Source organism: Macaca nemestrina, chromosome 12 (assembly GCF_043159975.1).
Source record: "Macaca nemestrina isolate mMacNem1 chromosome 12, mMacNem.hap1, whole genome shotgun sequence".
Classification (NCBI taxonomy): domain Eukaryota; kingdom Metazoa; phylum Chordata; class Mammalia; order Primates; family Cercopithecidae; genus Macaca; species Macaca nemestrina.
This window is the reverse complement of record NC_092136.1, coordinates 122,696,115-122,721,988: the sequence shown is the minus strand read 5'-3', so window position 1 is coordinate 122,721,988 and position 25,874 is coordinate 122,696,115. Positions and strand designations below refer to the sequence as shown.

Below are 25,874 nucleotides of genomic sequence, written 5' to 3'. Positions count from 1 at the left end.
AGACCAGCCTGATCAACATGGCGAAACCCTGTCTCTACCAAAAGTATAAAAATTAGCCAGACGTGGTAGTGCACGCCTGCAATCCCAGCTATTCAGGAGGCTGAGACAGGAGAATCGCTTGAATCCAGGAGGCAGAGTTTGCAGTGAGCCGAGATTGTGCCACTGCACTCCAGCCTGGGCGACAGAGCGGGAGTCCGTCTAAAAACAACAACAACAACAAAAAAAAAAAACAATAAAAAAAGTGATCATGGAACAACTCAAATGCCCAGTAAGAAGGATGGGAAACATCTGACTGGCCAACAGATTGAGTTCTCTCAGTATAGTGAACAAATGTTTCATTTTTAGGAGATAGAAACTATCTACTTCAGTAGAGGGCAATAGAGAAAGATTTTGCCACATAGACTAGTTTCCATTAGTCAGTCAACTGTTTCTGGCTGTCTCAATTGGGATAGATACATTTACATAACTGGCTGTGCATGAACCTTCTTTGCCAACAGCTTTAGGTCCCAAATGCACTTGGCAATTGTCTCCTTTTCCTGCTGTGCAGAGATGCTCTGCACCACGTGCTTCTCCACCCAATTTATCACGCGCTCTTGTTCCTTTCAACGCATCATGTTCTGCACAGATATATGATAGTCCAGGTGATTCTTTACTTCCTTATACACTCTATGCAGTCATTCCCAGTAAGTAACCTTCAAAGCCATAGCAATGTTATTCCTCTGCACATCAAAAAGGTAATGGCGCTTCTGAACCAGTGAGCACTGCGACTTCTCCAAATCAATTGCATCCTGGATTTGTTTGATGGAAGCCTGCTTCACCTCTTCTAGTTTGGGCAGTGTCTTGCTCATTGAGTTTATAAGCAGATTCTCCAATAGAGGCACCATATTTTTAAATTACAGAAAGTAACCCTACTATTGATATAGTAGAGAAGGTCTCTGTGGTAATCACGTATATTTCTTTGGATAAAGCATACAAGATAAGCCCATTTTAGGGCACATAGTGTCCTGTTACACTGCTTTTAGGATAAAGAAATTGGAAGAATTCCTCAGGGATCAGCCCCAAATGAACTTTTCCTCTATAGGAAAAGGAAGGAAGAGGGGGTAGAGGGGCAAGGAGTCGCTGCCCTGTGTGAAAGGTCCTTGTCGCCTGCAATACCCCTGGACCTAGGAAAACTGCATTCTACAGAGAGGGGGCCACTGTGGCAGTGGCAGAAAGTGCCACCCAGGACAGCATGGTCGGCGAAGACACAGGCAGCCAGCTGTCTTCACATCCCTGAGACCCCGACCAGAGAATGTGTCAGGGCAGGAACCTTTTGTTGCTGTTGTTGAGACAGAGTCTTGATCTGTTGCCCAGGCTGGAGTGGAGTGGCACAATCTCGGCTCACTGTGACCTCCGCCTCCTGGGTTCAAGCGATTCTCGTGCCTCAGCCTTCTGAGTACCTGGGACTATAGACATGCACCACCACGCCTAGCTAATTTTTGTATTTTTAGTAGAGATGGGGTTTCACCATGTTGCCCAGGCTGGTCTCAAACTCCTGGCCTCAAGCAATTCACCTGCCTCAGCTTCTCAAAGTGCTGGGATTACAGGCGTGAGCCACTGGGCCCGGCCTCAACTTTATATATATATATATATATATATATATATATATATATATATATATATATATATATATATATATGCCCTTTGCCAAACTTGGAGATTTTAGTAACATTTTGAAATGTTATCACAAAATTTACGGATGACTGAGTTCATTTTAGGAGAAACTGAAGTGTTTACACTTGTTTTTCTTACTAGGAAGGTAAGAGAGAAACACAACTACATTTATTTCTGGGTAACTTTAAGGTTTCCATTACGCTAAGGAATGGGGTAGAGATTAAGAAATCAAAAGATCAATATAAAACCAAAAGCTTTATTCTCTAGTTATTATTCAGCTCCAATTCTAACTGATTTGAAAATAAATAATTAAAAAAATTTTCTTCCTAGAAAGTAAAATATGGCACCATAATCCAATTGGGCCTCATATTTTAAATCCTGCAGAAAGCAAGCATGGACTGCAGATAGATGATAATAATAAGCCATTACTCTCAACGCAGAGAAGGTGGGTGGCATTTCTTTTCTCCGCGTCCATTCCTGGACCAATTTTGGTCTCCTTCCTATCAAATGTTGTCTATACGATGTGAAGGACTTTGAAAGCAGCCACAGCCTGTTTTTCCCTTTCGTGTCTGTTCTGTAGTATTTCCAGCAGTGAGATTTCAGGTAAACTTTCTTCTTTCCCAGCATAGGTTGGGTTTTTTTGTTCCTTTGATGCTTGATGAGTCAGATTTGATGGTTTGGGTTTGGGGATGGTCTTAGCGTATTCCAAAGCCTAAACGCATAAAGATGAAATTTTATTTGAAATGCCAAGTGAGCCTGGATTCCTTAAATAAAATCTAGGAAATGTTTGTTCATAATATAAATGGAGAAAAATCACTATAACTTACTAAGACATTGGTGGAAATGGAGATCAAATAATGCAATATAACACACAGTTTAAACAAAATATATTAGCCCCAAAACAATATATTGTGGAAAAAAAGGAGTTGAAGAATAATACATACAGTTGTGTCCTTTGGATGCTTTTGTCATAAAACTGAGTTTCCTTCAAGTGTTCCTTCTTATGTGTTTGGTCTACTTAGTTTCTGGAAGTCTTAGTAAAACCAAACTTCTATTAAGGAGATATTAATAGACCTTTCTATCCAAAGAAGACTTGTTACAGCTTGAGACCACAGACATCACTGTAGTTTACATACACTTGAGCTCCCATCATTATACCAGATATTCTTGTTCCTAGGATCTAGAAAGTATTTGAGGTTGAATTTTTTTCCTTTCTATAGCAATCTAGATGCTGAAAAACACAGTCTTTTTCTCAGTGATGTCAGTTATGAAAGGCATTACAATAAAAATGAGATCACTAAATAGGATTTCTAAACCTGCCTTTATAACAGTTTTGCATTTTAGTAAGAGATTGTTGATAGCTGAAATACAAATGGATTGTACGCTTTCAGTCCTGCAAGAGGGGGAAAAAACCTCTAAAATGTAGGAAGGAAAAGTCTAGACTTCTCAGTGCATGTAGGTGAAGGTTACAGATATTTCTAATTATAGGTTTGTTGCCTTGAAACACTTCATGAAAAAATAAGGGATTAGAGAAAAAAGAAAAAGTAGCACCATAGAAACTCAATCAAGTGGATTGAGGTCTTCAAGGTCTGAGGAAGAAAGGCAATAAATAGAAAATATGATGGTCTGTGAAAGAGAACATGAAGTACAAATTCCTGCAGGCACCAAAGGATCTCTTGTTCCTCGTGCAAAGGGTCCCGTGTCCTTACAGGGACTGGAGAGATCAATTGAGGCAGAGACTTGTACTGCAAAGCTCTGTGTACATATTTCATTCACATCATGACTGATGGTTGATGCCATCTGAGAGGGAGAACATTCTGTATTCCATGAAATCATTTTTCTTCAATAGAGGAACTTATATACTACAATCCTTACGGAAAGTGTAGGGGAATGAAGTTGAGAGAAACGATGATTATGTGTCTTTTCTTTGACATATAAGCAGCAAGAAGACAACAACTGCCTTAAAGTTTATTTAATGATACAAAATAAAATTGATGATGAAGCTTGCTCATTTAAGAAATCACATGATTATTTAATTTTTATGTGTGACAAATTTAAAATACTGTTCTTGGAAGAAAAGACGTGGAGACAATCACTTCAGGAAAAATAAAGGTTAACTTTACAGCATCGTGTGTGTGCGTGTGTGTGTGTGCGTGTGTGTGTGTGTGTGTGTGACTATTGCATTGCTATTTGTGAATGATGGGTAGCTACAGGAATGGAAGTAGTTAAAACATCTCCTGTGTTCCAAAAAACATGGGCAGGTTTTTCTTAAGTTACAAGAAAACAGGTTGGGTGTGTTGGCTCTGCCTGTAATCCCAGCACTTTGGGCTTAGTTGGGAGGATAGCTTGAGCCCAGGAGTTTATGACCATCCTGGGCAAGACAGCAAGACCCTGTTGCTAATCAAAAAAAAAAAAAAAAAAAAAAAAAAAAGAGCGGTAATAAAAGTTTCCTTTTAATTGAAAATATAAATGCCTTGTTGAGAATTTCTTACCTTCTGCCGAGGGATAGCAGATTTATTTTGAGCTTTTTCTGTTTGTGGTTTTGATAGAACGGATAGTGTCTTCATGTTGTACTCCTTGACTTGTTTTGCATATTCCTTTTGGTGTATTAATTTTTGCGTCTGTTCAGAGAAACAAAGTTATGATGAATCCAGGTGCTGCTACTCCTCTCTGCTCTCTATTTAAAGTGATGCCCTGGTTTTGGTATACTGGGCATATCTTATCAGCTGTAGAGGAGAAATGGGATCACCTAGAGTAAGGTGGTAGCAGTGAAACGGTTAAGTTAATTGTTTCTCCTTGAAATAGTCTCTCTGTGAGGAGGCACCTCACTGCAATAGCACGCCCAGTATGCCCTTAACAGGGGCTAAATCACATTCAGAACCTTCTTTGTTGCATTTACCCAATTTATTTTCATTTTTGCTTCCAACTTTGAACTATACTCTCTTTTTATGCCTTGAGTGCAACTGCAGTTAAAACACATTAAATGAAGATCTCCTTTCACTAGAGGAAAGAGAATAAAGTGGATGCACTTTTCAGGGGTTGGGTAACTCTTCCTCTAAGTGTCTTCTCTGTAGCCACTCTTCACGATTATCAAGATAACTCTAGTGGGAAAGACCAACGACCACGTAACATACACATTTATTTTCATGTGCACGGGTCCCACTGTGCCGTGCAGGCCTTCAAAACTAACCGAAAGACAGATACATATAACAACATGGGCTACATATTTTTATTTTAAGGCAAGAGGCGTGTCCGGGTCTCTATACCAATGTTATTTCGGAAGGGTCTCTATTCAGAGTGAGACATTTGAATTAAGGCTTAATTCTGGGGGGGCATCTTCATAAAGTTTCCTAACAGACAGATGGGCTGAGTCAGGTCTGGAAACACTGTATGTGCATCTCACTCACTTTGTCTCTGATGGACTCAAAGTCAGGTCCGAGGCCTCCAAGCTTCACGTCTCTTTTCTGATAACCTTTCAGCTTGGTGTTCTAAAAATACAACCACAGAAACAGTTTGTTTTAAGGACTTGTGTGTCCCCCTACTCCTACCACTCCGAAAGGTGTCATAGCCACATCAAGTAAGAAGGAAAATAATGAAAGCCTGTGTGCACTGTCAGAGAATGGCTGCATTTCCAGACAATTCTTCCATTTTAGTGGTAGTTATTGGTAATAGTCTCTTTGGTAATTTGTAGCTGGTTAGCTAACATATTTTCACTTTTCCACTTCTGCAATAAAGAAACTTGAAATTCTGAAATTACAAATAAAAGTTTTCAAGCTAGTGATGTCCTGTTTTCTTATGAATGTTTTTTATTTTAATTTTTTTGGAGATACCTGATTTTGCTATGTTGCCCAGGCTGGTCTTGAACTTCTGGGCTTGAACTCCTGAGCTTAAGTGATCCTCCCACCTCAGCCTCTTGAGTCGCTGGGATTACAGATGTTAGCCACTTCACCTGGCCCTTGCTATTAACGTTTTTAACACAACATATATGTTATTACTTTGCCACTGCTCCTATTACCATTTTGTCCAGTCTTAGACAGTTTGCTGAGCCAAATAACTTCCCTGGAAGAAAGCATCGAAACGCATCAGATAAACACAGTGCTTCAAAAAGAGAATACCCTGTCCAGTGATGTCACAGCATTATCTGTTGGAGACACTCCAGAAGAGAAGAAGGTACCAACCTTTCAAGTTTTGCTATTGATTATTGGGGGAAAAAGAGAATTTTAAGGGAAAAACAATTATAATCCATTTATAATATTCAAAAGAAAAGTAAGCATTTGAGAGTCTTGGCAAGACTCACTAAGAAACTCATTTTGTTCAGTCAGTGTGATTTCAGATATGTTGAAGGGCACACAGAATTTAATATGACAACTCTTATTAGTATTGCCTATTTAAAAGGATGGACAGCAAGAAAGTGAGACAACTGACTGATTAGATCATGGCACCTGAGCACAATAATAGGCAGGAAAAAACCCTAATATTCTACTGCCTGTCTATCCCCTGATAGATTAAGATATCCCCCAAACCACTGCTTTCAAAATTAAAACTGAAGTTTAGGCTGGGCATGGTGACTCATGCCTGTAATACCAGCACTTTGGGAGGCTGAAGTGAGCAGATCACCTGAGGTTAGAAGTTCGAGACCAGCCTGGCCAGGGTGAAACCCTGTCCCTACTAAAAATACAAAAATTAGGCAGGTGTGGTGGCAGGCACCTGTAATCCCAGCTACTTGGGGGGCTGAGGCAGGAGAATCGCTTGAACCTGGGAGGCGGAGGTTGCAGTGAGCCGAGATCGCACCACTGCACTCCAGCCTGGGTTGACAGAGCGAGACTCTGTTTTAAGGAAAAAAAAAAAACAAAAAACCCACAAAAAACACAAAAAATCCCCTGAAGTTTAGACTCGCTACTTCCCCTTACAGGGAACTCACATCCTTTTGAAATTTCAGTTTGTTAATTAATTTGGCTTCCTTTTTGGGAAGGATGGGAAAGACAATATAAAAGAGGTGGTTGGATGACAGTAGTTTATTAAGGCACATGTAAGTTACTGCTTAAAATGGAGAAAAATCCACCACATTGAAGAAGCAGCTGTCGTGTACCTAACTGTGGATGTTAGTTCCTGTCTATACGTTAATGACAAAGCACAGAATTTTTATCAATTTTGAAATCTCCTGTTAATTATTCCATTTTAAAAATTTTATCTGTTTATTTAGTTTGAGGCCAGGTTATGAGACTGTCTAATTTTTGTACTTTTGGTAGAGACGGGGTTTCACCACGTTGGCCAAGCTGGTTTCAAACTCCTGGCCTCAAGTGATCCAGCCACCTCGGCCTCCCAAAGTGCTGAGATTACAGGTCTGAGCCACCGTGACCAGCTGCGCTCCTGTTAATTATTAAGTCCTAAGATATACATCTAACTTGCCCTTTTCTAAGACAAAACTTAGCAGAGATAGTCCAGAGACTTAATATAGGACATTTTCTCATATTAGATATAATTATTGCATATAACTCTCCAATCTTAAAAATGAACTTGTATAAACACACTGTATCAACCATGTCCTGCTCACTGTGGTCTACTGAGTACCCAGAGTCATTCCAATTCACTTCTCCACTGCCACTTCCCACTGTCGATGTTCAAAAGACAAACATTCTCCAGCACTGACTCCTCAGCACTGAGCTCTTGCCCATGAAGTCTAAGCAAAAGTTCGTTGGGTACAGTGTATATTTTGGAAAGCTTTAAGGCTGTGGTAGCCCCTTCCCCTTCCTTTTTTCTTGGCTCAAATAAGGATGTGATTCCTGGAGCTGGAGCTGCAGCAGCAATTTTGTAGCCAGGGAAAAAAGAGAATCACAATACTGGTTCTGATGTTCTGAGCTGTGGAACCACCAGTGCTAGCAATCACCTACTTGTGGATTAATTTGTATGTAAGAAGAATGAACTCATATTTCAGAAATCACTGTAAATGGTAATTGTGTTACTTGCCCACTGAAGGCAATATTCCTAACATCTCAGCACTTTCATGTTGCATTAATAATTTAAAAGGGCCAAAATGATGCACTATATGGGCAACACTTCTACACTGCAAGGATTCCAAGTTCTGTAAATAGAATTTGCCCCATTAGAATGTTAAACATTTATAGTCAATACTCTAATTCTAATTCTAAAAAGTGAAACAATATTCTTAAGGAAGGCTTTGGACTAAAATCATAAAAAAATTAGTAACATTAAAGTATGCAGAAGACACATTGTTCATTGAAGGGTATTTCAAAGTCATACATCTCCTTTCAGAAAACAGAAGTCACCACTCAGCACAACCACGAGAGCTGCTGCCTGTCCATTATATCTGTCTGTTCATACTTTTATACAATTGTCCATTCACCATGAATTCTTATTTTTTTCATTTCATTTCTTTTTTTTCTTTTTTCTTTCTTTTTTTTTTTTGAGATGGAGTGTCACTCTGTCATCCAGGCTAGAGTACAATGGTGCGATCTTGGCTCACTGCAACCTCCACCTCCCCGTTTCCAGCGATTCTCCTGCCTCAGCCTCCCAAGTAGCTGGGATTACAGGCGCCCGCCACCATGTCTGGCTAATTTTTGTATTTTTAGTAGAGGCAGTGTTTCACCATGTTGGCCAGGCTGGTCTCGAACTCCTGACCTCAGGTGATCCACCAGCCTGGGCCTCCCAAAGTACTGGGATTACAGGGGTGTGCCACCACGTCCAGCCCAAATTCTTATTTTTTCTAAGTATTTTAGTACTACAGTACATTTTTCTGTCAGTATATATATTTTTTAATGTGAGTTTTATGCATAACATTCTATCATCTAGTTTTGTTGGACTGTTTATTCCTCTAAATGTTGAACATTTAAGCTGTCCTAGGTTAAGCATTGTTTTTCTGGGCTACTTTGATTATTTCTTTGAGATAAGTTAATAGCAGTAGAATTATTGAAATAAAATGAATATGTTTAAGGCCATCAATTAATTAGCAATGGAGCCATAAGATCGCTCTTTTCATCCAAACCTTGATTATACTGGGTATTATCACATTTTAAAACCTTTACCAATTTTCAGTGAGTGAATGAACTCAGACAACGTATATTTCACAAATGAAAATTTGTTCTTTCTCTTACATATGCCATCTGTATGGTTGTTTTGCAGTCACTGAATTACTATCTATTTGCCAAAGTAAACCAATAATTAAAAGGAAGGAAAAAACGCCTGCTCATGTCCAAGTCGTAAATCCAATTTGTCCAAAGGTGATGAGAAAGAAATGATCAGTGCTCACAAATCACATCCTAAGTCTGAAGCAGCTTAACTTCTAATCATTCCACTGACTTACAAAAGACACAGTGTGAAGCATGAATAATTGCCCAGTGCTCTCCAGCCACAGTTCTTACTATCACCTACAATAAACATGTTGGCTATCACAGAAAAACAGAGCCAGGGTCTAGTACTACACCTCGATATGAAGGGCCAGAGTGTGGACCAAAGGGTGATCTCCAAGTGCTGCTGATCCCTTTACAAGATGGATGAAGTGCTTATAGCAAAGGGACTTTTCTCAAGGGATGGTGATGGCTCCTAAAGGAGTTTGTTCTGGGTGACTGGCAATGAAAAATCTTGGATTTACTTAAGGTTGGCGCAAGTAATCTTGATTTGTTCTCAGAGGTGCAATTTTGTTTGATCTCTCTCCATCAAAAGTCTTTTTAGCAGCTTATAGAGATATAATTCACATACCACAAAATTTACCCACTTGAAGTTGTACAATACAATGGTTTTCAGTATATTCACCAAGTTGTGTAAACATCACCACATTCCAATGTTAGAACATTTTCATCACCCTGAAAAGAAATCCTGTCCCCATTAGCAGTCACTCCCTTTGCCCCCTCCACCTCCAGCCCTAGGCAACCACTAATCTACTTTCTGGCTCCTCAAAAGTCTTTTATAGTAAAAATAATCCCCCAGAATTCACTTTGATTTATCTCTCCATGGCTGTTACAAGACTAAAAGGTCATAGTAGCACAATATTAAAAAAAAAAAAAAAAAAGTAAATCAACAATGATAGTCTTGTTAGGTCTCCAAACACAAGGGGTACAAATTGGAAAATGCAGGCATGCTCTCAACCAATCCCTGATGAGATTTGCTGCTGGTCTTTGCATAAGACGTACACGAGCTGGCATCGACCGAGTCTGGCACCATCTGAGGATTGTTAAGGCCAGACCAGCCCCTCTGCACTGGTGTTCACACTTGATCGCTTTAGTGGACGATGGCATAGGACTTTCCTGATGCGAGGTTTGTACCAGGAATTAACCACAGTTCTTCTCAAGACAGCAGAGTTTTTAGTTGCAAACTTGGGACACAGTGTGCCCTGATTGGCAATGACATTGACTGTTCCTGTCAGGACCTGTTTCAGCTCTGAAAGGTGGTTCCCTGCTGGGGGGCCACTGCAGAGCTATTCTCCAGAAAATTCCTCAGATGTGTAAGTGTGAGAAAGTTACTGAAAAACACGACAAAAAACAATGCCTCAAATACTGTGGAACAGCAAGTGAAGGAAATTTGCTCTGCAGTTGCTAAACTTAATCCAAATAAACCCCTTCTTAGAAGCAGTCAAGCAGCAATGCCCAAATTGTCTGTGACACCAACACATGAGTTAATTACTTCAGCTCAGCAGAGTTAGCTATCAGCAAACTCCTGAAGCAGTCATTTCGTGGTGGGTTGCGACAGATATTTTTATGCCGTTTGTCATCCGTTGATCCCTGACTGCCTGATGTCTAGATTTCATGGCATGGACAATGCCTGGCATTCAGAACTCAGTTACAACAGAACTGTCAGGAGAAGAGGAAAGGTGTTTGGGCCTATTATCTTTACAAATCCTCAAAGTTTTAATGTGATTCAGGGCAATTCCCTTGGAAACCAAAAGATTTGATGTGACCAGCAAATGGCCATGACCTGGATAATGATCCCCTCTGTCTGGTGCCTCGACTACCTGCTGTCCTATACAAATAGCTCATTTCTAAGTCATTTTAGCTTCTGGAATATCTTAAAGGACAAAGAGCACTTCTGTGAATTTGTCAGATGTAAGCTGAAGGTGCTGGATTGAGAAAATGGATATATAGATTGTAACATTCCTGATAGAAAGCAGGAAGGGGGATGTTCCCAGTTGGAAAGATGGCTGGGAAGGCAGCAACTGCAAATTTTCCTTCCTCTCCCCTGACCTCCCAAGCGCTTAGATTTCTGGTGACACACACTGTCGTCGGAGAACTTTCCTCTATTTTTCTCAGTGAAACATAAATTCAATCAACTAAAAGAAGGGGAAAGGGAAAGGAAACTAACATTTAGTTGATGTCTCTTCTTTGCTAGGGACTAAGCTATGGTTTTAATACATTATTTCACTTAATATCACACCAAATCTACAAAAAGAAAGAATAATTCTGCAGATGAAGAAAAGAGGGCTCAGGTGCATTAATAACTCATCCAAGTCATAAGAGATATTGGGAACAGAGATGAGAACCTAGGAATGAATGGGTCCATGGCTTCCTCTAAATCTTGCCGAGTGAGAATTGAGTTCAAAAGCTTGCATTTTCAGCAACAACCCATCATTGGCAAGAACCCTAACCTAGAAGATTCCCTTGTGAGCTAGTGTGTTTGAGCTAAATTTAGGCCCTGGTAATCTATATGTACTGCAGTGAACAGGCTGTCCTCACCTCGAAAATGTGTTCTGAATACATGTCCCTACAGAAATAATATGGATGATGTGCAGCTTCCTAGTCAAGTCTTCAAAACCTACTTTAGTCACAAAACTCTTGAAAACAGTACTAATAATACCTGACAGCCTAACTACCATGTAATGATGTTTCTGTGGAAAAAGAAGTTACCCGTGATTAAAAAAACACATTTGTGGCTGGGCGCAGTGGCTCACACCTATAATTCCAGCAATTTGGGAGGCCAAGGCAGGTGGATCATCTGAGGTCAGGAGTTCGAGACCAGCCTGGCCAACATGGTGAAACCCCATCTCTACTAAAAACACAAAAATCAGCCGGGTGTGGTGGCACGTGCCTGTAATCTCAGCTACTCAGGAGGCTGAAGCAGGAGAATCACTTGAACTCAGGAGGTGGAGGTGGCAGTGAGCTGAGATTGCTTCACTGCATTCCAGCCTGGGCGACGAAACGAGATTCTATATCAAAAAAAGAAAAGAAACAAGAAACACCTTTCTCCTTATTTACAGCAGAACCAGGGATTCTCCCAGCTCCAAGTCACTAGTTGTGGATTCCACAATGTGGGCATGGATAGGGTCCTGTCCCCAGTAGAGGGGAAGACATGAGCGGGTGAAGTTGGAATGAGGAGTTCAAAGAGCCCCCAGGAGCGGGTATGTGAGGGAGCTGGGGTAAGAACTCCAGGGTTGTGAGCTGAAGACCCGCGGTACACAGACGGGCTCAAGATGGGAGCTGCAGGATTGGGCTGGGGTCATATCTCAGCCCCAAGACATCCTCCTTTTCTTCTCGTTAGTACCTCTTGCTGCCTGTTCCAGGCCAGCTTCCCCTTCTCTTTGAGGCCACCCCTTATCTTTTTCTCTAAAGACTCCACTTGAGGATCCACAGACTTCCTAATCCCGTCACTTTCTGGGATGTCTTACATCTGTCCTGCACACCATAGCCAGAGCTGCCTTTCTAAAATACAAATCCAACCATGTTTAAAAGTCCTCCATGATCCCCCCTGGCCTACAGAATAAAGTACTTCTTTGAATGGAAAATGAGATCCTCTAAGACCTGGCCCCTATCTACCACTCCGCTCCCATCTTTCAACACTCCTTGCCTCCCAGGTTTAGTCACAAGAACCTGAAATGCTCTCATCCCCAGCATGCACCATGTTACAGCTTCAGCACCTCTGTTTGTGCTGGTACTCCCGCCTGAATTGCTCTTGCAGTCTGTTTTTTTTTTTTTTTTTTTGAGATGGAGTCTCGCTCTGTTACCCAGGCTGGAGTGCAGTGGCGCAATCTTGGCTCACTGCAAGCTCCACCTCCCGGGTTCAAGCAATTCTCCTGCCTCAGCCTCCCGAGTAGCTGGGACTACAGGCGCCTGCCACCACGCCCGGTTAATTTTTGTATTTTTAGTAGGGATGGGGTTTCACCATATTGGTAAGGCTGGTCTCGAACTCCTGACCTTGTGATCCACCTGCCTCAGCCTCCCAAAGTGCTGGGATTACAGGTGTGAGCCACTGCGCCCCGTCTGCTCTTGCAGTCTTCTTTGCCAATTCTTCACCACCCTCTAAGACTTAGTTCTGAATTATCTTCTGACGCTTTGCCTGACCCCCGGGTCAGGATATCAGTTTTCCTTTATGTTCCTCTGTGCTCCCCATGCGTGCCTACATTATTATTACCACTTTTATTATTAATTAATATCATTATTTGTTTTTTGCTTGCAACATTATACTGCAACATAATAAGCATTTACATGTCTGCCTTCCCAAGTTCCATGCAACTGGAAGCTTCTTCTGAGGAAGGGTCATGGCTCATCTTTACATCCCAGCACCTTACAAGTTCCTAGTAGAAATCATTATTATTATTATTATTGAGACAGAGTTTCACTCTTGTTACCCAGACTGGAGTGAAATGCTGCAATCTCGGCTCACTGCAACCTCCATCTCCCAGGTTCAAGTGATTCTCCTGCCTCAGCCTCCCCAGTAGCTGAGATTACAGGCGCCCACTACCATGCCTGGCTAATTTTTGTATTTTAGTAGAGATGGAGTTTCACCATGTTGTCCAAGCTGGTCTTGAACTCCTGACCTCAGGTGATCCACCCACCTCGGCCTCCCAAAGTGCTGGGATTACAGGCGTTAGCCACCACGCCCAGACTAGAAATTATTTAATAACAAACTGAATTCAACTTAGAAATCATTTGCTTAATTCCTCTCAAGTTGTCTAGAGTGGAGGCCCTTCTGGACTAAGGCACTCATTTCCCCAGATGCTGGGAGTGCTGTCCGCTGATGGCTCACAGCTGAGTTCCTCCCTAAAAACTGCCTCAGTCACGCGGAGCTGCTGTGCCCAAAGTCACCACCCTTCCCCAGGGGCAGTCACTATCCAATGGCAGGTCGGTATGGGAGAACAAAAGCCTGGGCCCCTTGCCTTTGAAGGGCCATCCCAACTTTAGAACCCTCAGAACCGTGGCCAAGGCTACTGCTGTGTCTGCATCACAGCCCATCTCTGCCCAGCCCCGCTTCCCTCACTCCCTTAAAGGGGAGGTTCCCAAGGTTGCTCCACTATAGACCTCCTGCATGCAAATCTCCATTTCAGTCTGTTCCCTGAAAACCCAACTCACCACAGGCTTATTGCTTTCAACCAGGCCTTTCCCTGTTGCCTGTAAAATATAATGCATTTTCTAGCTTTTTCCTTATTATTTGACACTGGAAGCAAGTGACCTTTCCTGAGGGCTTTTTATTGCCAGTGACAGAAGAGAAATACACAGGACATAAAGAGTCTCCTTCCTACGCTCCTTCATTTCTTACTGAAAACATTCTACTTTGGGCCTCCAATTTTACTTGTTAAATCATGTAGGCCCTAAGAGAAAAGATTTAAGTGCACCAAGATGCTAGTAATGGTGAATTGATTTGAGACAAAGAACTCAGTAAAGGTCAGCTAACGTTTGAGAGGAAAGTTCAATCACTGGCCAGCCCACGTATTTTACTGCAGAAGTTGGGGTAAGATTAGGGCCAAGATGAGTTCTCATGGTGGCGGATGGTGGGAAAAATGCAATGGCAACAAGCGCTTTCACTCACTCAACCCCACTTTCTCTGCTTTTTAAGATATGAGAATGAGCTGGGAAGAAATGACTTAATAACCATGAAGACTCAGGTTAGCATGGGGCTTGGGGTGGAGTATGGAAGCTTTTCTGAGGAAGGGATGTTTCAGCTGGGGATGAAAGGAGGAGTTTTGCCACTCTGCAAGTGGAGACCTCTCGCCAAGATGACTTGAACAAGAGGGAGAAATGGGCATCCCTGGCAGCAACAACTTCTAGAAAGAAGGGGAGGGAAACCCCAGGGAGTAGCAGGGGCAGGAGTAAGAAACTCCTTAGGACTCTGGGCCAGCCAGTGTGGCAGCAACTCAGTAATGACCATCCCTGTTCCAGGGCTATAATTAAATAAAGGTCCATCTGTATTCTCAAAATTGAAGGGTTACTTGGTAAAATGGTGCTTTTATTACCTTACTGCTGCTTCTTTTCTTATGCTTTTTTCCCTTTTCCAGTTGAAACAGATAGCCTTCAGAATTGCTACGGCTAATATTCACTTGGTTTCTTTGGCTTCTCTCTGAACTGAGTTGGGATTCACTTTCTACCCTTGACAGTATAGGTGGAAGCGTGACGCTGGATAAGGCCCCTTCACTGGGCTGCACGTCGGTCAGCTGCACCAAGGCTTGCTGATGCTGCTCCATTATCTGGGTGAGCCATGAATCTGGAGAAGCTCTAACGGGCTGGCTGTCAGAAGAAGAATGGAATTTCCTTAATGAAAAAAGAAAGCACAAATCTATTAATAAAATCTGGATACATAAGACCTCTAGCATAAAAGTCTTTCTGAACCATTAACTTGACGAATTTATCACTCCCAAATCAAATTAATGGCATTTAGCTTAATCTTTTCATGACTACATTAATTTCTTACTTATCTTAAACTCCTCCTCTTTTTCCTTTAGGATGGTCTACATTTTATTTAGAACTTTTGTTTAGTGCATTCAGAATAGAAAAACACCATTTTGAAAACTCAAAGACCTTCCCACTGCAAAATACCTAGAAATGTTGCATTACATTAAACATCCTTTAAATACATAGTTGAATTGGTAACATAAATAGAAATCTCCGAAGACCAAAATGAACAAAAGGAATAAAAACCAAAGCAGATTTTAGATTAGCTGAAGTTATAGCTTTCTTTACAAGAGTTTTGGGTCTACAGGCGTGAGTTTTAATAGTTAACGCTGGTATAGGATATGCAAGATCTTGGTGCTGTGTGAGGCAGGGAATCAGAACTAAGATCGTTGTAAGAAGACTATAACTTGAGGTGCTACATCCTCATCCTCAGTTAAAAGCCACATTAATTAAAAACCCATTCACCAGCCATGAGAAACAATAAGCAAGTCTGTCTGTCTTGGTCTCTGGGCTCTGAATAGAAAAACAGAACAAACCCCACTCCCCACAAAAACCCAACAGCAACAACAAGCTCTTGTGAGTATCTATAGGACAATATTTGGATTTCAAATTTACCTTACCCACACAATCATGGAAATCCAACATGAAGAAACTAACATAAAAATGATCTTGGATGAGGGATACTTCTGTAGTATCTGGCAGAAGCAAATATAAAACTTCTCTGGATAAATACACTCCCACCCAAGCCTGCCTAGGTTTCCACAGGAAAGGTGGCTAAATGTGAGTTCACAATCCAAGGTCCTTGCCCAGAAGAGGAAATAATCTGTCAAGTATGAGAGTCAGCAGACACACATGCACACACATCCAAATAGCAATAGTAGACTTCCAAGAACTTCACATAGAGAGATCCTAGATAACATTCATAAGGTTGTTTAAGATGAGTAAAGACACGAAAAAAGAAGTTAAGAACCCAAGAGACATATTTTAAAATCCTGTATTTTGGAAAAAGAACAGAGAGGTTCAATCAGAACCAAATAGAAATTCTGGACATGGAAAATATCATCATTGAAATTTAAAACTCAATGGATACATTAAAAAGCACATCTTGGACACAGGTAAAGAGAGATTTATTATGCTGGAAAACTTATTTAAATACATTTTTCAAAAAGAAGCACTGAGAGATAAAAGGTGTAAACTAAAAACAGTTTAAAAGGCATGAAGTCTAGAATAGACAATCTAATATACAGCTATTTGGGGTTCCTACAGGAGAAAATAGAGTAAATTTGAGACACATAATATTCAAAGGGGGCCGGGCGTGGTGGCTCATGCCTGTAATCCCAGCATTTTGGGAGGCCGAGGCGGGTGGATCATGAGGTCAAGAGATTGAGACCATCCTGGCCAACATGATGAAACCCAGTCTCTACTAAAAACACAAAAACTAGCTTGGCGTGGTGGTGCGTGCCTGTAGTCCCAGCTACACGGGAGGCTGAGGCAGGAGAATCGTTTGAACCCGGTAGGCAGAGGTTGCAGTGAGCTGAGATCGCGCCACTGCACTCCAGCCTGGCGACAGAGTGAGACTCTTGTCTCAGAAAAAAAGAAAGAAGAACCAGTCAGATCTCCAGATCACAATCTCCATTTTGTGCACCTAGGCAACTGTCCCTTCCCTCTCTCCACAGCTCACTGGAGGTTTTCATTCTGAAGAAGCCAACGAGTCTCCTGCCCGTGAAGCACCAAGCACAGATAATAAATCTGACCACCAAGATAAAAGACCTAAAACTTACAGGAGGAGCTTCCTATCAGATGGCCCCCACAGATCATTCTATAGGTACTCCAAGTCAACAAGCACTGTCACTCAGAGCTTCCAATAAGCTTTCTAGTCCCTCATACTTGATCATGAGAAGATGATCAAGCATTGCCAGACATCTGACACAAGCCGTAAGGTGGAAGGCAGCAAAATAGGAGAAGAGAAACAAACATCACTGACAAAGACCTAGAGGAAAGAGAAACAAAGCGGGGAATTAAAAACACTGAAAAATTCAGTCACAAGGGCCCTTACAGCCTATTTTGCCTTGTTGAAAATCTAAGAAGATGTTGAGAAAAAAGGATGTTGCATCCACGAACAAAAACATGAGGCTATAAAAAGAGGAACACTCAGAAACCAATAACAGAAACAACAACAAAAAATCCTGTCGGAAATTAACAAACATGATAGCAGTAGAAAGACTGGAAGCTAGGACTGAGAAACCCTCCCAGACAGTAGAACAAAATTACAAAGAAATGGAGAAGGAAAGAGAAAACAAAATCATAATAACAGTCCTGGAAAAACACATCTGAATCATAGGAGTTTCTAGAAAGAGCAAACAGAAAATGGTTGAATGGAACTACCCATAAGATGACTCAAGAAATTTTCCCAGAACTGAAGGTCATGTGTTTTCAGGTTTAAAAGCCCCAGCTTAATCTATGAAAATAGACCTATACGAAGGCACATTATTATGAAATTTCACTTCAGTAGAGAAAAAGAAAAGATCCTAAAGCTTCCAGAAAACAAAACAAAACAAAACAAAACAAAACAAAACAAGTTATATATAAAGGATCAAGAATAAGGTGGCTTCAGATTTCTCAACAGCAACACTGGATGCAAGAAGGCAATTCTGAGGGACAATGATTTTCTTTCTCTCTCTCTCTTTCTTTCTTTCTTTTTTTTTTTTTTCTTTTGAGACGGAGTCTTGCTCTGTCACCCAGGCTGGAGTGGGTGACATCATAATCTTGGCTCATCACAACCTCCACCTCCCGGGTTCATGCCATTCTCCTGCCTCAGCCTCCCGAGTAGCTGGGATTACAGGTGCCTGCCACCATGGCCGGTTAATTTTTTGTATTTTTAGTAGAGACGGGGTTTCACTGTTTTGGCCAGGCTGGTCTCAAACTCCTGACCTTGTGATCCACCCGCCTTGGCCTCCCAAAGTGCTGTGATTACAGGCGTGAGCCACCGTGCCCGGCCAATTTTCAATCAAGAATTCTACAATCCTCTGCCAAGCTACCAATCAGGGGCGAGGGCAGAAGAAAGATAATTTCAGCAAGATCTCAAAACATTTACTTCTCAAGCAGTGGAGGATGTTCTCTACCAAAATTAGACAGGAAACTAAGAAAGAGAACGGGGATGTAAAAAAACAGGAAGGGTGACGAAGGAGAAGAGTGAAGAGAGTCTCCATGAGGACATGGAGATTCTCAAGGATAATATGAGCACAACAACAGCGGAATGCAGTCAGAAAACAAGTGTGGCACAAGACACTGGCATGCTGAGAACTGACCATCACCCTGTCCCCTGTCCTTAGACCACATTTTCAATCTGAAAAAAATCACCGGAAGGGGTGCTCAAACAAACTAAGGAAAATGTGAGATACTGAAAAGAGAATCCTATCAGAAGAAAGGCAAAGGGAATCCTCAGCAGGACAGCTGCGTAGCAAGTCTAGAACGAGAAAGAAAGCAGTCTAGAAAGTTGAGCTCCAAGAAGGAGACAAGAATTGAGAAATTGCCAGATGTAGTTGTCCTTATGGAAACTTACACTAAGAGGCTACTCAAAAGTGTAAGATCAATTAGCTATACGTACAGAGAAAATTAAGCAGAAGCAGCCCAGGAGGTTGAGGTTGCCAAAAAGATTAAAAAAAAAAAAAGAAATGAAAAGAGGGACATGATTATAGATATAATAAAAGTGGAATAATATTAAAGTTATTTAAATACTACAAAAAGTTTTATGACAGTACATTTTAAAACTTAGCATAAAAGGAAAATATTTCCTAGAAAAATATAACTTATTAAACTGACTAAAGTGAAAATGAAAAGACTGCAAAGTCTTATAATGATTATAGTAAATGCATCAGGAGTTTAAAATCTGCTCACAAACAACAACAAAAAGCCAAACGAAACCCATTTATGGCCCAATAGTTTTAGAGGAAAATCCTATCAAACCTTCAAGTAACAGATAAGGCCAATTGTATATAAAGTGTCCAGAGGACGCAAAAAGAGGAAACAGTCCTCAACTCATTTTATAAGGCTGGTATTTTCTTGATCATCCACCCAGTCAAGGCCACTGGCAGATAGGAAAATTATAAACCAATCTCACTTCATGTATATGAAAATGTTAAATCTTAAAGTGTTAACACATCAAATCCAGCAACTTATTAAAAATGCAGTATGACAAATTGGGTTAACCCTAGGAATAAAAGGATAGTGTGTCATCAGAAAATCTGTTAACATATTTCATTACATTAAAGGATTAATGGAGAAATGTTTCAATAAGTGCAGAAAAAGTATTTGATAAAATCAAATACCCATTTATGTTGAAAGTTATTTGCAAAGAGGAATAGGAGGAAATTTCCTATCTATCATCTATCTATCTACCAAAAACTAAATATTATTTTTAATGGTAAAAGTGTTAGAAATGATCTTTCTAAAATCAGGAAAAAAAAGACAAAGATGCCTGCTATTTATCATGATCTCTTCTAGGAAGCTAACTTTAAGTCTTATTGAATCTACATTCCATACCACCAAGTGTAGCACTTAAATGTTCTTTGATCAATTCACAAGGGAGTAATTGTCTCCCTACTTTGAAAGTAAGTTCCCTGAAGGCGCCTCACACACCATACTTCTTTTGTATCTTGTATAGCATTGAGCACTGTGGCATTATATTCAGCATGTTAGGGATGTAGAAAGGATGTTTGATTGAAGTACACCAAGAAATGGTGCCTGAAGTAATTTTTAAAATAACTTTTATTCTCCTGTTTATAGAAGTTACACATTTACATTGTAGGGAACTTGAACTGTTTTGAAAATATAAAGAATAAATTTTTAAAATTCCAATCTCTCTTGCTAGAGATAACTACTATTGATGTTTTGGTGAATTTTTCTTCTTCTGTGCATATTTGAACACAGTAGAACTCACACAGTAGAGCTCATACTCCCTAGATGTAATTTTTTTTCCACCAGTGTTATTCAACCCAAGGTGTAATTTTGTACCTTACTATTTTCTTCCTATAGAAGCATTTCCCCATAACCATAATTTTTAGTGGTTCCACGATACTAAATATCATAATTTACCTAAACATTCCCTATTGTTGGATTTTTAGGTCACTTCTACAAGTGATGATTTTTTTGTATGTGCACATTTTTCTGTATTTTAGATTATTTTCTCAGGATAGGCCAAGATAACGTTGGAGATCATTTGTTTCCTCCAAACATTACTTGCAGCCCTCAGAAAGCACTGATGTTTTTTGACTGGGTCCCTCTGTCCTTGTCTCCCTCCAACCTCTAGTTTAACTACAGGGGAAAAATAGAGGAGACAGGGAAGAGGAAAAGAAATCCATCAAAAGTAGACTCTTGGCTGGGCGCTGTGGCTCACACCTGTAATCTCAGCACTTTGGGAGGCCAAGGCGGGTGGATCACTTGAGGTCAGGTGTTCGAGCCCAGCCTGGCCAACATGGTGAAACCCCGTCTCTACTAAAAATACAAAAATTAGCCCGGTATGGTGGTGAACGCCTGTAATCCCAGCTACTTGGGAGGCTGAGGCAGGAGAGTTGCTTGAACCTGGGAGGCGGAGGTTGTGATGAGCCAAGATCACACCACTGCACTCCGGCCTGGGCAACAGAGCAAGACTCTAAAAAAAAAAAAAAAAAAAAAAAAAGTGGACTCTTGGAGGCAGGAATCAGAGCTAAGGAAGTTGTTAGGTGAACTCTTCTTCTCACCTAGCCATCCTGATGGATTCCCCTTGCCCTTCTCTCTCTCCAGTCTTTCTGTAGCAGTCTCTCCTTTCTCCTCTAGAAAACCGCTTGAGAAAAGGGAATTCTTACCATAACATTTCTAGGTTCCTGTATTTTGTCTCTGTGTAAGGCTGTTTGGGTTGTTTCTTATTTTCAGTTGATCCATGAACATTTCTGTGATAAACCAACTGAGAGCCTTTCTGGCTCAGGAGCACGTGTCTCTTAGAGAGTTCATTAAGGTTGTTCAAATCCATGTCAGAAAGGGTGTGTAGCTGCTGGTAGGAAAATCCTTTCTCTTCTTGGTCTTTGTGTCCTCTTTCTTTATTAACATTCAGTCCAGAGTCATATCCAGTAGAGTTTTTATATAAGACCTTGTCAAAAGCCTGTTTTGGTGGAGCAAATGTATTGGAGGTTTCTTTGAGATTCTGGCCCCTAAGTGCCCTTGAAGCTTGTGCATCATTGTTAGAGGCGTGCATAATCACAATCGATTCAGGCTTTGGTGAAGTATCAAGAGGCTTATTTTGGTTCTGTTGCTGCCTGGGAGGGTTATTCTGGTTCTCCAGACTGGCAGTCACCTCTTCCGCTGTGAAAGACTTCAGGCCATTTTGGTGTTTATGCTGTTTTCGAATCTTGGGCTTGGCTGGTCTTCTGGAAGGTTGATGGTCATTCACCGTTTCAGAAGGCTGCCCTCTTGGTACACTGCTTGATTTTGTACTCTCATATTGAGACCAGTGTTCCTGGTAATTCTAGAGAGATATTTTTGGTTAATGTAAAATTAGAAGACTGGCACTCTTCACAAATTTTAAATCAGTGTTTTTCAAATTGGGGACTGGGAAGCTGACCATAGAACCGAAAGCAGATACAGAAAAAGTAGAGGTTTTTTGTTTTTGTTTTTGTTTTTTACCTAATTTCAGGGCATTGGAGAGTTAATAACTGAGTGATCCCTCCTGGAAATTTAGGATTATAAGCCTAGAAAGAAATAGAAAGCTTAGAACAGGCTTTATATTAAGGACAAGTCTTTGGCTTAAAAGTTTAAGTTTTAAAAGTTAAGTCTTTGACTTAAAAGTGTCGCCAACTTGGGGGATGAGGTGGGGAAGCTTTACTTCCAGCGATACGAAGAAAGTACAAACGCGAATCTACGTCACAATATATAAGCTTATTTTAAGTAACATGAATATTTTAAAAAATCTTAACCAGAAAACACTAATAATTTGCTTTATAAACCAAGTACAAATCTAATATTAAATACAATTCAGATGATCAGATCTTTTTACTCATGCTGGTCAGAAGCTAGAAATGACCTCTTCACCAGATGAAACAAATTAGATTTTATTCAGAGGATTATAAAAGAGTCTGTGCTGTGATAGGACATCTGTGAAACCACAAGGGTTGTTTTGCTTCTGTTCCTTAATATAGCCTGCGCTTAGGCAATCAAACATCTGGGGGAAATATTTCAATTTCAGAACAGTCTTTATGCTTTTCAAAGTCTCCTAACAACAAAATGTACTCCTGGTATAATAGATACACTATGTAACTATATTGTGCTATTGCCATTTAGAAATATTTTCCAAGGAATAAAGCACTCATTACTTTGTGAAAAACTGGCTGAGTTAAGAGACCTTTGCAAAGAATGATTACATGCTTATTGAAAACAATAGGATGACCATATGCATCAGTGTGTTATATAACTGCAATATATTTCTTCCTTTCTGAACACATATATTTAAAAAATCTCTTTAGCCTATATCTATAAAACATTAACTGAAAAATGCAGCAGTTGGATGAATGATTATTTTAGCTTGCTAGAAAGAATGATCAAATTACTGTGATAAGAGTTCAGCTTTGATTTCTCGTTTCTGATACATTCTGATACAACCACTAAGACTCATCCTATTCGTGTATAATATTAAGCAGTGTTCTATTTCTAGTGAAATCACGTTATAATGATAATGTTGATTGTTAAATTTAAAACAGCAATATACAGTGTTACTTATTATATCACATTTTTAAGAAATAACGCTTCTAATTTGAAATTTAGAAGCTGTTCTTTTGAGAATTTGAGCTTTCTAGGGGATTGGCCAGGCTCTGATTAGCTCCTACATACTTTAAATTTTTACTTGTGGTGCTCCAAAAAAAGGGAAAACTTATTTTCTGTATTCCAGGTAAATTCCAGGTATTCCTTTCATGCAGTAAATTGAGCTGCTTGGGGAAATGTGGGCAGGAAGGCTCTGCAAATACATAGCGCCAAGAAAATCCTTTCTTGTAATGGATCCAGAAAATAATTGCTATTTTACAAAGTTATAGGTGTGGTCATGGAACACAGCAGCTCTTTTTATGACTGGCAGCACTGTTTGTGAAGGTCAAAAATGCCCCCCTTGACTGTGACCTAAAAATACTAATTGATGCTGATAATGTCATTCTTTTCAATATTTGTTCAGCCTTTAACTCACTAGAGAAGTAACCAGGATGCTGCCATCTAAATGTACTTTCCCTACTTTTCTCTCTTAATTTTCACCAAAAAAGAAAATACTTACTTCTCAGAAATTTCTTGGGTACTAGATCTGAAATCCTGGGTTACCACTTGATCTTAATCACGTTATTACCTTTGCTGCTGACAATCCAGATCACAATAGTACACTTCACAGGGCGCTTTGACAACAACAAGGCCAAGGACTCATCATTTTATGAAACTTCAATTGTCTCAAGTGTTAAATCTTCTATTCACATAAATATAAGTGCCCAGAGATGGCATTTCAGTCCCCAGAAAGGAAGCCATTTATAGGCTTGATACGATTTTTCTCACCTTCCAAGCAGCCTACTTGAGATCTGTGGTTTACTAAAGATTTATTACCCTACAATTGGGGCATCAGGTGTCACTCTTTAGGTGGCAAGACCTGAGTTCCCTGAAGTTAATATACAAAGCCATTCTCAGACGATTTAATCTCCATCAGCACTGAAATCCTCTATTCCATCCTGCTCTCACTGGGGTTCTTTTGTTACCAACACTTGCAATCAGTACATACTCCATGCACTTAGAATAACTGCTTAATGGCAGTAGGTTTTTGCGTCACACGTGGAGTGTTAGCATGGGGGAATCCTGATGCCTAATGCTGGGATGATCATTTCTTAGTAGGACTCATCCTCAGTTATTAAGTGATGCTCATTCATACTGTGCCACCCAAGAGAACTTTGTCCCCAACCCTGTGAAAGGCAGCACCTGGTTGTTTCTCTTTTACAACTTTTCCTTTCACATGTCCTAAGCAGACGGGACAATGCCTGCTCTGATCGCAACCAAAAAGTTCATCTGCTTCAACACAAAAGCCACTCCTGCTCTTAGTTAACCTGACTCAACCACGGTCCCGAGAGTTGTGCCTGGGCTCCGAGATCAGCTCTAAAGTGGAGAAATTTCTATTGTGTTCCGCTTTTCTGCTGTGTTTATGAACAATAAAACATGAGTACTTTAAGCCTGAGATACACATTCCATCTGATAATATTAAGAGAATCTCAAGCAAAAATATTAATTGGCTCTAATTTTCTCTGTGGGTAAGGAAGAACTCTGTGTTCAGATGAATAGAAGAAGCATAGATCTATTGATAGTGTTGGAGGCAAAACCAAATTAACAGCTTTTTGGAAAGGTTAATCAGGATTTGATTACAAGGGCTTTCATATTAATTAGTAAAAGATCCTACATATCTTTAATACTACCATTATCTTTTCTTTGCCTGGAAAGCTAAGAGTTATTTTAGAGGGGTAAGAAAGGAAACATCCTATTTATCCTTTTGAAACATTACTTACTTGGGGAACCTCTTGTTTTTTTCTACTGACTTGTTTCTTGCCTGGTGCCATGGTTTGAACATTTGTGTCCTCCCTAAACTCGGACGTTAAATTCTAACCCCCAAGGTAATGCTATTTAAAGGTGGGGCCTTTTCGAGGTGACTAGGTCAGGAGGGCAGAGCCCTCCTGCATGGGATTGATGTCCTCATAAAATAGGCTCAAGGAAGCTCATTCACTCCTTCCATAGTGTGAGGACACAGTGAGAAGGTGGCACCAATGAACAAGGAAGCAGATCCTCACCAGACATGGAAGCTGCCAGTGTCCTGCCCTTGGACTTCCAGCTTCCAAAACTGTGAAAAAAATTAATCTCTGTTGTTTCCAATCCACCTGATCTATGGTATTTTGTTATAGCAGCACAAACAGACTAAGATACCTGGTTAAGATCTTAACCAGTGGGAATGTGCCTGTCACATTGCCCAGCAAGAGTCCTGAGCCTTATACATACTCCATTCAGTCTGGGCACACAACCTGAGTAGGATTCAGAAAACCCGTGAAGATTCATAGGCAAGCGCGAACTAAGGCCTATGTGTCAAGGTTAAATGAAGAAAGATTACTTGGCTTCAAGTGAAGCCTCTAGGCATGGATAAGACTCTTTTTTTTTCCTTTTTTTTTTTTTTTTTTTGTATTTTTAGTAGAGATGGGGTTTCAGCGTGTTAGCCAGGATGGGTCTCGATCTCCTGACCTCGTGATCCGCCCGCCTCAGCCTCCCAAAGTGCTGGGATTACAGGCATGAGCCACCACGCCCGGCCAAGACTCTTAAATAGAATATGATGATGACTTGGCTTCAAGTGAAGACTCTAGGCGTGGATAAGACTCTTACATAGAATATGATCATGACCATCATTCTCAGTATTTTAAAAGTAAAAATACGTAGGCTGAAATGGTCTCAGGCATATCGTCTCTCTTTCCTCGCCCTCTCTCTGGTTTCTCGTTCTTTCTAGTATGTAAATGTATTTAAGTCTCTCCTATGAAAAGAAGGAAAGAAACATTCACTTGATGCCATTCTCTGGTTAAATCCTATCTC

General features: G+C 40.5%; 1 protein-coding gene and 1 pseudogene across 14 annotated transcripts in view; both read right to left on the bottom strand.

Annotated features, from left to right (window-relative positions):
• Positions 1–25,874, bottom strand: part of JHY (junctional cadherin complex regulator) — a 76,879-nt gene that overhangs the window by 4,482 nt on the left and 46,523 nt on the right. For 9 of the 14 annotated variants that reach the window (XM_071075738.1, XM_071075735.1, XM_071075739.1 and 6 more), the window contains 5 exons: positions 21,107–21,762; positions 14,828–15,122; positions 5,061–5,141; positions 4,146–4,274; positions 1,896–2,365 (listed from right to left, as the gene is read on the bottom strand). In XM_071075738.1, coding sequence (XP_070931839.1) covers positions 2,168–2,365; positions 4,146–4,274; positions 5,061–5,141; positions 14,828–15,122; positions 21,107–21,762 — 1,359 coding nt within the window. In that variant the 3' untranslated portion in view covers positions 1,896–2,167. Of the gene's footprint in view, positions 1–1,895; positions 2,366–4,145; positions 4,275–5,060; positions 5,142–14,827; positions 15,123–21,106; positions 21,763–25,874 lie in introns of those variants that run through there. The other 5 variants (XR_011611132.1, XM_071075742.1, XM_071075740.1 and 2 more) reach the window with 4 other exon arrangements.
• Positions 442–1,650, bottom strand: LOC105476332 (ATP synthase F(0) complex subunit B1, mitochondrial pseudogene; annotated as a pseudogene).